The 12,962-nt window shown below is 39.3% G+C and overlaps 1 protein-coding gene across 2 annotated transcripts in view; it reads left to right on the plus strand.

The window, feature by feature from the left end:
• Positions 1 to 951: 951 nt before the first annotated feature.
• The window catches only part of FBXO11 (F-box protein 11), an 87,817-nt gene continuing 75,806 nt past the window's right edge, over positions 952 to 12,962 (plus strand). For both annotated transcript variants that reach the window (XM_045826945.1, XM_045826946.1), the window contains exon 1: positions 952 to 1,953. In XM_045826945.1, the coding sequence (XP_045682901.1) occupies positions 1,728 to 1,953 (226 nt within the window). In that variant the 5' untranslated portion in view covers positions 952 to 1,727. The remainder of the gene's footprint in view (positions 1,954 to 12,962) is intronic.

A 12,962-nucleotide genomic window follows, 5' to 3' on the forward strand; every position in this document is an offset into this window, starting at 1 on the left:
TAAGGGTAATTTTTCGGTCATCACAACAGCTAGGGAATAAACTTTTTCCTTGAGGAGAGATTATGCTGAGGGGACCAGATACAGATACAAAGGATAATTCCTTTGGGATTTTTTTCTTTTCCTTTGAGTTTGTGGGATCTAAAAAAATTTTTAATCACATAAACAAACGTAAACACATTTACTTCTCACCTTTTGCCACATATTTCTCCGAACACTTCACAGACCACGTCTCCAAAAAGCAAACTGCCTATTAATCAAAACCTTCCCAAGACACAGATGACTCCTCTTAGACTACGATTAGAAATCGTTTCCAAACTTCTGTTACCACGCTCAAACTGGATCGCCAAGGTTTGCAAATACCTCAGCTCAGCTAAAGGGCACAGAATCTCTAGCGCTCCCTACAGCTCAGACTCTGAACCTACCTACCACAGAAAACCCTAGTTACCAAAGATCAGCTCCTTCGCTCCACTTTTTTTTTTCCGCTTAAAAAATCGGGTGCAGGTGGGGGTTGAGGGAAAGCTGAAACGGCGAACCGAAGGATTAATCACTTCTCCCCATTACATCAGCAGCCCCCGCCCTTTCCTCCGAGCACCTCCTCTCCTAGAATCGTCGCTACGCACTAGCGCTCCCTTCGCCCACCCCCTGCTCTATTATATGCCCTGATACCTCCCCATTATCACCCGCCCCACCACACTCCCCCTTCCCTTCTTCCCCCTCCTTAGCGGGGGAGGGAGGAAACCCGAGAGAGGAAACAGGGCGTTGAAGGAAGGGACTTCGTGATAAGAGGGAAGGCCCTATTGGCTGGAAGGTTGTATAAGCGCCCCCGATTGGCTTCTTGGCCAGAATCCCCGCCCCTCTCCTCCCCGCCCACCCACCCCTCCCCCATCGCCCCGTGGCCCTCCCCCCCGTCGCCCCGTGGCCCTCCCCCGCGGCCCTGGCCAGCCCCCGACGGGGAGGGACCGACTGGGCGAGTGGAGGCTCCGGTGGTGTCAATGGCTCCTCCTGCCACGGAGCAGCAGCAGAAGCCGCGGCGACGGGGCTGAGGAGGAGGAGGAGGAAAGGTTCCTTTAAGGAGGAGGAACGACGACGCCTCTTTTTCCCCCATCTCCTCCTTTCACACTCATTTCCCCTTCGCCGAGGAGAGAAGGGGGGGAGGAGAGAGAAGAGGCCGAAGAAAGAGAGAAAAAATTCCTCTCAGAAATCTCTTTCAGGGGGTGTGGGGGGGAGGAAGAGGAAAAAAAAAAGAAGCCGGGCGCCCCCTGCTCCCTCCCTCCCTCCCTCCTCTCCCTCTCTTCTCCTTCTCCCTTTCTCACCCGCCCGCCCACTACCCCTGCCTCCGGAGTCGCCGCTCGGGAGTCGGCGGGACCGGGGTCTGTCGTCTCAGACGCCGACGCCGCGCTTCGCCTCGGGATTCCTAGGCGGGCGGACACCCTTTCTTTCTTTCTCTCGCTCTGCCCGTCTCTCGGTCTCCGTCCCTCGCGGCCGCCCCGCCCGGCGGCCTCGGCCTTCCCCGTGCGTCAGGCCCGCCCGCCCGGCCTCGCTCGGTCTCTGTCTCCGCGGGCCTTTCTCTGGACTCGGGGGCTCCCTCGCCCCCTCCACCCTTACCGTCTCCCCTTCCCCTCGCTCCCTTTCCTTCCTCCCCCTTCCCCCCACCCCCTTCTGCTTCGGAGCTCGCTGTGCGTGTGCGTGTGTGTCCCTCCGCCAACGCCGCCACCTCAGCCCGGCAAATGAACTCCGTCCGAGCCGCCAACCGGAGACCCAGGCGAGTGTCGCGGCCGCGCCCGGTGCAGCAGCAGCAGCAGCCTCCGCCGCAGCCGCCCCAGCAGCCACTCCAGCAGCAGCAGCCGCAGCAGCAGCCTCCGCCGCCGCCGCAGCAGCAGCAGCAGCAGCCTCCGCCGCCACCACCGCCGCCTCCGCCGCTGCCCCAGGAGCGGAACAACGCCGGCGAGCGGGGTAAGGCCGCGCTCCTTCCCCACAGCCTGTCGGTTCGGGCGCCCGCCCGTTGGGGACCCGCGGGGAGGGCGGCAGGGGTGAGCGGGGGGCGGCCGGAACGCCCCGAGGCTGGGAGATGGAGGCTGAGCGGAGGCGGGTCCCCGGCTGCCGCAGTGTCAGCCCGACTCGGCCGGGGCCGGCAGGAAAAGCCGCGGCTTCCCTACTCGCCCGGGCTCTCGCTCAGGCCGCGCTTTGTTTGGTTTCGGGGCTCGGCACCCTCTACCCCCCACCCATCCCTTGGGCTTCCCGGCTAGTTCACGGACCCCGCCGGAGTCTCTTGGTGGCTGGGGGGTGGAGGGCGAAGGGTGGGATTTCTCTCTTTTTTGCTGCCTTCCACGGTTTGTAGCGTCCCCTTTTCTGAGGGTAGGTGGGGGAAACAACTGGGAGTGATCGGGCGGTGGGGTTGGCTGGGGAACTTGTTTTCCCCCTTTTTCTCTGTTAGCCTCCCCCTTCCTGTGGAGGAGGGGAGAGGGGGAATCGGAGTGGTCCGTGGTGTTGGCCGGGGAACTTGTTTCTCCCCCCCCCCCCCAGTCACGGGGTAGGGGGAGCAGCAACTCCTTTCCCAACCCCACAATGTTTGCTGCGCAGTTTGGCTTTAGTTACAGAACCCCTGGAAGGACCCGTTAAATGAAGACATTTAAATAAATAAATATAGAATCCATCGGCCATTTCCAGCCCCCTCCCGCGCGTGCAGTGCAGTTACCCTTAACGTTCTATCAACACCCCTCTGGCCTGCCCCCTCCTAGCGAACCCCCCACACCGCCTTGCTATCCTCCATCTCCTAGCGGGGTTTGAAACGCCCCTTCCTTACAACCGGCCCTTTGGGGGGTGTGTGTGTGGTGTGTGTGTGTGTGTGTGTGTGTTGTGTCCAAGGCCTAGTGAAATGTGTCATTTAGACCCAACTGTGCAGCTCTGTCTGGTAACCACCATTGTCTAAGGGCTGAGGCTCCCGGGGGTTGGATTCTTGCTTTAGCAAAAATAATGTTTAGTTCTACTTTGACGATGTGCTTATTTTTGGGAGGTTTTTGAGGTGTGATGTTGCACCCTGGTCTCCAAATGTAACTACTCTCTTTATTAATTAGCTGCTCTCAGTGGGGTGGAGGTCAGTACCATATTTACGTGTACGGTTGTTGTTTTTAGGAGGAGGGGAATTGTTAGGAGACATTTTGCGTGTTTTCGTTGGCAGATTAAGGTTAATTTTACATGCGTTGGTTGTCACACCTCCTTTGACTAAGGTAATTGAGATTAAATGCCTTTTTTAAATTATACATTCTTTCCCTAAAAGCTGTTGCATTGTTTTACTTCATCAAAATACTTAACAAATGAAAGACGGAGATGATGATCTGAAAAATACTTTAAAGGGTTTTCACCAGTCACTGTTTCAGATAGTGCTTGAGAATGCAGTTTGCTCTATGTTGCTTCAAAGAATGTGATGTTTCAAGCCAGGTAGAGGTCTTGTGCAACAGTATTGGTAAATGTTTTAATGACTCTTTGATACATTTACCATTTTTTTTAATTAAAAATGTAGTTTCATCATTTCCTTTCACGTTTGCATATCAGGGTCCTCTTGTGTTCCATTCAAATAATACTCAAGTCTCCTTCCAGAATTGGCACTGTAAGAGAATTGACAAGTTTTTTTGTTTGTTTGCTTATTTTAAGAAAACAATGACACTGGATTGAAATCCCAGCAAAATATTTTATTGCTGGATGTAAAGCTTTTTCAAGATGTACTGATTTGTTCACAACATTAGCACTGAATCACATTCTTTCAGCCAAACTTAACTTAGTCCCATTGTGTGTTTCTAAATGTTTTTTCATCTCTTTCACAGTTTGTGTGTAATTTCAGACGTTGAGGTACTTTTATCTTAGACACTTTTCTTCATTTGTTTGAAATTATTAGCTACTAATGTCTGCTTCTTTTTGAAGTAAGTTGACTTGGTGGTGGTTGTTGGTAGTCACATGCTAGAGTGTCAGTTTTCTTTCCATTGATGTTCGTAAACTGACTAAGGTGTTCATGAATCAAAATTTCAGTGTGTACCTGACCAAATGGTAAATCAAATTCACTGTAGAATTGTTGCTTTGCTGCAACTAGTAGAAATGTTCTGGAGATTCTGTGTTGGCACAGAGGGGAAAAGAACTTGCTGATTAGTCTTTAGGGAAAATGCTATGGATCTTTTAGGGAACAAATAAATGGCCTCAGAATGAAGAAAACAAAGAGGAATTGAAATGCTAAAAATAATATTTTGCTAGATTTATGTAAAAATTTCATTCTTTGAAAATTGGTGTGATTACATTTTTAAGTGTATGGTTCACATAATGATCAGAAGAAGTTAGCTAAGAAGAATACTTTTATTTTAAAAGTTTTATGGAGCATGCAAAGTGTCTACTATTTCTGGTTTGGATAGGAGGTTTTGTTTTAGAATTTGCTAAGTTTCATAATTTTGACAAGGTAATTAAGGAACTACAGCTAACTGTGTGTGTGTGTGTGTGTGTGTGTGTGTGTGTGTGTGGTTTTACTAACTCTTAATGGATATGTAATTCTTGCGCTAGAGTCTTGGATACAGTTACATAATAGTGAATTGGACAACCTTCCAGGTAGGGAATTGAAGAAGTGAGACTCAATGTTTTAAGACAAGTTAATTCAATCTCTATATAAAGTAACTTATTTATTTTACATAAAGGATGGGCTTTTGGTTCTTTAGAGGTAATAAAATAGTTACAAGATAGTATATTTTTCAAGCAAAAATTCTGTCAGAACTGATTTTTAGTTGCTTTTTTGCCAGTAGGTTAATTGGTCTGAAAACTTCCTTGACATATCCTTAAACAACACACACACACACACAGTTACATGTATTGGTCAATGTTTGAAGGAGAAAGAAACAGCCTTATAGTGTGATCTTACAAGGATTTTTCAAAGATGTCCATGGGGAAGAATTTCTTAATACTAAGAGTCCACTAATCATTAGTTTTTTTAATCATTTAATTTCAATCCCTTAGTTTAGAATTTCACATACCACTTTAAGCTAATGGAAAATAATTTGTGTTCCACATAGGGACACTTTGATCATGTATTTCAGAGTTAATGAAACTGAAAGTAGTGTGGGGTTGAATATTTTATATTTTTCTTTTAAAATGTTAAAAGGATTTTAGCTTTTGCAGCTTGTTCTGCTTAATTTATCTTGATACCTACTTGGTTGATAGTCTTTTTTCTAGAAGTATAAGGAAATTTTCTAGGAGTGTGAGAAGTCTGCAGAAGTACTTTGTATTCTGAGTACTTTTAGTTGTTTGTTAAAATTGATTACTTTGAATAAGTAATAAATGCATATACCTACCCTCAGCTACCAGACTCTTCTACTTGGAATCAATCACTATTAGTTTCTGATTTATTATGTTTTAATAAAAGATGAAATCTGACATCTGAAAATCTTGATATGGAAGTTTTTGAAAGTAGGTGTAATTTTTCTTCTAATTATTGGAAAATTCATAAGATTGTTTTGAAGCGCTGAAATTTTTAACTGTGATTATTTATAGTTCAAAAGACTTAATAAATACGTTATATTAATGGATTTTGCTATTAATTTCTAGTCTGAAATAATTGTAGAGAGTAAAAAGTTAATCTCTTTAAATCCCATATGTATTTGTGGGATAAAAATAATCACCTATGATTCTGAAATTTAAGATTATTTTAACTGAATTTTTGGAAATCATTCAGTAGTATAGTATTACATAAAATATTCCTAATGGAGCTACATATTTATAATATGCCACAGCCAGACAACTCCTTAGTGTTCTAGTCATGTATGCTAATTATACTTTCTGTGGGATTGCTCTGGCCCATGATATTTTACCTTCAGATTTTTCTGCTACTTATGTAATAAGGAACTTCTGTAGCCTTTCTAGATAGAAGAGTTCTGGACAAGGAAAATGATTTTTCCTGTTTAGGAACTAAGTACTGTGGGTTACTCTTCACCAATCTGGTGGCTAAATCTTCAAAATCTTTACATCCCATAAGAAAAAATGCTACCATGTGTGTGGTGGGGGTGGGGGAAGAGTCTGTTTAATCAAAATTTAGAAATATTTGAGGAATAGAAATGGGATAATGACAATACTGATGTCCAAGTTCTGCTGATTAGGCCTAAGGGTGTCCCCATACTACTTTTCTTTTTCTTTACTGGAAATTCTGACAAACCCAAGGAAAACCAGCAAGCTTGGAAACCAGGTAAGGCAAGAACCACCTGTAGATCTTGACTTGTTAGTGAGAACCCCTGGACTTAGATTTGTTATTCAAGGGTAGTGAGTATTTTCTTAATTATTTCCCATTTGTCTAAACTTTGAAATTAAATTATTTATAATAATGAGTTTTCTCAACTTATGTTCTCTTATTGTTCCCCATTTATTACTAAAAAGTTACTCTTACATTGCATCTATCTTGTCCCATTGGTCTCTGAAGGGTTATTCTGTTTTAGACTTTTCCATTCCACTAATTTATCAGCCTTTTAATTGCATTCTTGTCTTCCAGAGAACTGTGGTTAATATTGAGATTGCTAGTAAGGTACCCCCAAAATGCAGTTGTTACCCTCTGAAAATAAAATTATAAGAAATAAAATATACAGGGATGAGATATTTGGGTAGTATGATGGAAGGAGCTCAAGAGTTAGGCCTGGGTTCTAATCCGGCTACACCATTAAAGAGCTGTTTGACATGGAGCAAGCAATAACCTCATGGAGCCTTAATTATCTTTTAAATGAGGATGATAACACTTGCCTTATGGAAAAATTGTGAGGATAAGAGATAGTAAAGTACAGCTCATAGTAGCTACTCAATTAAATGGTAGTTCTCTTAAATGTTAATAGTAAGGAATTGAATCGCCTGTATATAAAACTAATTCCTAGAGATAAAATCCAAGAGATAGTCTTTAAAGAGTTTCTGGCATCCCCCAAAGTGCAATCTAGGTGACTTGTAAATCTCACTAATCTAAAATCTGATGAACTGAAATATTCTTCAAAGAAACAGTAAGGAGACAGAAGAAATAGAATAATGATAAACATTGACTATTTCTGCTTATGTATACTAGAGTCTGTGCCAGACACTTTCTTATATACTACCTCACTTAACCCTTAACAATTCCATAAGATGGACATTACACAGAGTGAACATGCATAGTAAGTAACAGAAGAATTTGAAAACTGATTTATGTCACCTGGTTTTTCCATAAACAAGGGAAGATAACGAAATACATTTGGCATAATGTCTCCATCACTTTCAGGGGAGGAAATAACCCTTGAAGCACATCTGTCTCCTATCCTATCCCATCTATCCTATTGGAGATTGATCCTGTAGTCTAATGCCCTTATTGTTAAATCATCTGGTTTCACTTTTTCTAAGTTAACCTTCTGATCATAATTTTACCTCTCGTGTAGATTTGTCTCCAGAAGAGATTGCACTGATTGGCCAGCATGTTTTTCCAGCTTGTTGATGAGATCACTAAGCACGCATTGTACAAAGAAGGGTAGATTTCCCTTGAATTACTCATAAGTCATGAATAAAGGGTGTTAGGTCATTTTAGCTCATAAACTGGACAGTTTCAGAAAGGGGAAAAAAGTGAGTTAAGTTAGATTTCAGCAGTAATTTTGATGTTTGTGGACTAATTCTTTTCTCACCATAACTTGGTATCTACATACATAGATTGGGGTTTTTGTATATGTTTAGTTAATACAAGATATGTGCTTCAACTTAATCCTTAGAAAATAAGGAAATGAAACCAACTAACTTCTTTACATAATTTATTTTAGTTGAAGGAAATATAGAAAATATTTACTTTGAAAATGAATGGTGTTTTTTATTTTAAAACACCCAAAATAAGATAGCATGTTAAAGCAAATATAAGTTTTATATGTTAGTTGCTTACTGTCCCAATTTCTAAAACTACAATTGTCAAATGTTTTGCCCTTCTAACAGATGGAGAATTGTGTGACTGTGTCACACAGAGAGAAAAAAAACATGCTATTCTCTCAGTTGGTGGCTGAGCCTTAAAAAACATTAAGGAATACGTCCACATCTCACGAGAAAAGAGGTGTATTCATCTATTTTCTGAAGAGAACCCATTTTATAGTTTCTCAAAGCTCAAATTATTTAATGATAGAAATGGAGTAACAATCTATATTTTTTATTTTTTTCTGGTAACAGTGATAATCTTAGTTTTACTATTTTCCCATAGTATACCACAACACTCATTTTCAGATGGTTGATTTGGGTTGTGTCAAAATCTTTGTTGAAAGTTTTTCCTTAGTGTGAAATTAACTGGCTGCTAAATGGGTTCAACCTATGGCCACTGGTTTCTTTAATATGGTATATTGATAACTGACTTGAATCAGTTTAGCCTTTGTTGGTTTGCCAGCTTTGCTTGGGTTTAGCTTTGAGAATTCTTTTTTACATTCAAGTATGATTTTGCACCCATAGTATACTATGGGCTATAACATAGTATATAACATAAGACGTGGCTTTATGATGATCTAACCCTTTAGAGGAAAGGGAATGGGGAAGAAGAAAAAGAGCATAACTTTTTATTCACCTGTTATATTTTGAGATAGACAGTGTTGGTATATAGTATATAATATCACTAGTAATTGTTTCTTCACACATAATTGATCATGTATTTTTGAAAAAAGAAGAAAAACAGGCTTTAAGGGAAATTAGAAGTTAGTAAAATTTAACGAACAAAAAGTAGGAGTCATTCCAGGTTTGTATTATGGCAGAGGAGAAAGATGAAAGAAGACTTGTTTGAAAGAAATAGGGATGTGTGAAGAGAGTACATTTTGAAATCTAATATTTTTGGCAGAGTGATCATATGGTAAAAGAAATGGTGGAGTCATTCATCATTCCTCACCTGGAAGGTTATCTATATGTTAAAAGTAGCCATAGAACTAATTCACAGTTGTGTACAAATGACTGATATCTTCATAATCCTTTGAGATGCATTTTAATTTATAAGAAACTGATTACTTAGTCAAGTTTTGGTATTTTAGGCCCAGTAAAGATAAGAGAAATTAGTGATTTGGACAAAGACTTTTTGGTAGGACTAATTCCTAAAGGGCAAAATAAGCATGTTAGGGGAGGGAGAATGTAGGAGATTCTTGCAGAAATCATTTACCTTACACATTTATTGTTTTTCCTAATCTATTTTCAAACCTGAAATTTTCCTTAAAGTTTCATTTTTGTTTTTGTTTGTTTGTTTGTTTGTTTTTCAAAAGACTAATTTTGGGTAAGGGTTGGAATGGAGAGAAGAGAAAGAATTCAAGCAGGTGGGAGTTGCCAGTATCATGGATCATTTAAATTAGTAGTGGTCATTTGAATTAGAAACAGTTTATATATAATTATTTTTATATTGTTGTGTGTACTACATAGTAGTATACAGTTGCTTAAGTATACAGTTGCTTAAGTATATAGTTGCTTAAATTGTGGAAATAAATTTTGTCTTTTTTAACTTAGGTTGTAATAAAAGTATACAAGTGCACAAATTGTTGGTATACATAGCTTTATGACTTTCACAAAGTGAACACATCTGTGTAACCAGTAATACCTACATCAAGAAATAAAACACTACCAGCATACTTCACCCTTCCCAGTCACTAACCCCAACCCTGTCTTTCTAAGAGATTGGATTAGTTTTACCTGTTTTTGAACTTGATGTAAATGTAATCACCCAGTGTGTATTCTTATGTGAGTTCTACCCATGTTGTGGCTTGTAGCAATATATTGTTCATTCTTGTTGCTGTATAATACTACAGTTTATCCATTCTACAGTTGATAGACATAGAGTTGTTTTTTCATATTTGGCTGTCAGGAACAGTATTGCTATGAGCATTTTTTATATATCATTTAGTGAATAAAAAGCATTAACACATTCTCTACCATTGCTTATTTCTTCCCAAAGGCAAAATTTTCATTTACTTTACAAGAAGTGAAAGATGAAACAGCTCTAAGACAGATACTAGCAAAGCTTCCCATGATTATGTTGCTAAAACAACTGATTTTATTTCAAATATTGGTGTTTTTCTTAAGTCTTTTGGTATGTCTACTTTTGTATCCTTTAACAGTCCAGTGTTAGGAAATTCATCCATCAGCTTTATGTATTTTAATTTTTACCAAAGATCACAGATTGGCTTATTTTGAGGAGGGGGGCAATCTCTTTTATTTTTAGGAGCTTTAAAAAACACCTTGGACTTCAATATGTGATTCTGAGCTTTCATTCCCAAACAACCTGTTGTTTCTTTTTGCTACTACCATAAATATTTTTGTTCCTTCATTTCAGTTTGGAACTCTGTTTCTACTATGTTTAAGCTTATCCATTTAACTTCTTGGAAAATATTTTGCTATTGTGTAGTTGGTTGTATCATTTTATTTCTCTTTTTCTGCATATCTTGATTATTTTTTATTATCTTCAAATTACATTAAAATTATAAAACTTTCACAGAAAAATTGGGGTACATTTTGCCCTCAAAGTTGTTTTTCTAGTCCTTGACCCAGATCATCAGTTAGCGATGTATAGGAAGATATAAAAGTGCCTCTGACAGCATAGTAAATTTTTTCTCAAGTGAAAGCTTGTGTTAAAGTGGTAGGCTTATATCCCCTATTACACAAGTATGCCCAGAGAATGACAGATGAAACTCTTCTTAAGGAACTACTTGCTTGAAACTGATGATATAGATAACCTTAGATACCAAAAGAGTAAGATTTCATTATTTCATGTGTGCTCTTTCAGCACTTAGCAGTCCAGTGTTAGAGCTAACAGTTGTTCTTTCTTGCCTACAGCAAGCAGTGTGGAAGAGACTGCCACCTTCTTTTCCATCTTAAACGCACAGCCACATTCAGTAAATGTTGCTGTAAAGTTTGAGCATAAGGAGCCAAAGCGTTTTCAGTGGCATTTTACCTCTTTTCTAGAGTGGTGTCTTAATTTCATCTAAATTAGCGGATTTTGAATATGGTGACACTGAAATGCTCTAAAACGCTTTCTGTATCATTTGAGTTACCAGCATAAATCAATGAGATCTGAATTTGTTAGGTATTACTATATAGACATACATTTTGCCTTTTGGGATTTATAGTTGAAATAGAGGCTGAATTTTAAATAACTTTTAAGATCAAGGTGAATTGCAAATAATGGGTCGATAATTTCATCATCTGATGAGAGACAAAGATTGGTTGATTTGTAACCTTATTATTCTTAGGCTGCTTGCAAGACCAGTCTGTTAGAGTTTTCTGTGAAATGCTGTTAAGATGGTTTGTTAAAAACCTCTGCTGTCTGGTATATGTTGTACCCTTTAATCATTTGTTGTATTACCTCTGTGCCATGCTTAGAAACTTGTTGCAGCCCAAATATTAAGCTAAGTTATAGCATGTTTGTATAGGTGATTAAGAAGAAGTATGTGCCTAGTGAAGGACATTACCTGCAGAGTTGGGGTCATTCATCTTGTTTTCACAGTATCATCCTTCATTATATTCACTCTTTTGCACTTATATCCAGAAACAAAGTAGGAGGACAGACCTAAATTAGATTATATGTTGCTAGAATCTAACTCCTCAGTTGCAGAAAGTTTCTTCATAGTATCTGTAATCCTACTTATCAAGTAATTGTAACTCTCAGGTCTTCTTTATGAATTTTTCTGAATCTGTCTCAGTATCTCTATTGCTACATTTCACAGGGAACCTGTCCTCTATTTCTGAGTCATTTGATCAGAATGGGTCATTTGATCTGATTGGGAACCTCATAGCTGAAATTTTGAAAGCTATGAAAACTGAGGTGGGAGATCTGTACGTAATGAACTTGTACAGGGTCTGTGATTTTAGAGGGCTAGAAAAATGTCACATATTAATCATAGACATGCATTGATAACACAAACATAATGAAACTGAATATGCACTCTTGATTTTGTGAAGTGTCTAAAAATTGTTGGAGAGATGTTAGCATAGAATCTTGGGATGGTGGAGGTAAGATGATTTTTTTGTTACTCTTTTACATTTCTTTTTTTTTTTTCAAGAGCTACATGAAATCTGGAAGGAGGGAGGTTTGTATTTTTTTAAAAGAATTTAGTAGTTCCCCCGGCGGGTGTAGCTCAGTGGATTGAGCGTGGGCTGCAAACCAAAGTGTCACAGGTTCAATTCTCAGTCAGAGTACATGCCTGGGTTGCAGGCCATAACCCCCAGCAACCGCACATTGATGTTCCTCTCTCTCTTTCTCCCTCCCTTCCCTCTCTAAAAATGAATAAATAAAGTCTAAAAAAAAAAAGAATTTAGTAGTTCTGATTATTATGTGAACTCATTATTGTGTGGTTTGGTTCCCCACATAGGTCATTTTAAATTTGAATAAAAGCTTAAAACTTTCCATTTTTTCAATGTTAACTGTGTTTTAAGTGCTTATTTATGGAAATTTTTAGTTTGTATTCACAGTAACTTTAGGATAATAAATGGCACTATAACTTACAGGTAATGAAAATAATTTGATCAAAAAGTCAGAATTAAAAACGAAATTTGATATTTGAACTTTGAGCCAGTATTTCTGTCTTTCTAGGATAAGTTTGTGATAGTGGACAATGGTAGTAAGAACAAATAGTATTTTAATTACACGCCTGGTCAAATGATGGGAGATGGAAATTCAGTGTGCAAAAAACTGGATAATTAGAAAAAAGAAATTATTTGATTACAACAGATGGCTCTTTCTTCTGTACCTTGGAATGATATGAACTCAGGTCTATTTGATAATAATATATGGGGATATTTTCTTTTGCATAAAACTAGAATTAGCTCTAAAGAAGTTAATGACTCAGCTTAATTAAATTGAAAGAGATTACTAAAGGAAATTGTTTCATCATTATCAATAAAGAAAATACACCCCTCCCTTTCTAATATACTATATTCTAAGACAATTTAGATTGTGGATTCTATTGTGCTTGGGAATAATAAGAACCTAGCAA

The sequence above is a fragment of the Phyllostomus hastatus genome, unplaced genomic scaffold (assembly GCF_019186645.2).
Source record: "Phyllostomus hastatus isolate PE091 unplaced genomic scaffold, TTU_PhHast_1.1 phas_scaffold_78, whole genome shotgun sequence".
Lineage (NCBI taxonomy): Eukaryota > Metazoa > Chordata > Mammalia > Chiroptera > Phyllostomidae > Phyllostomus > Phyllostomus hastatus.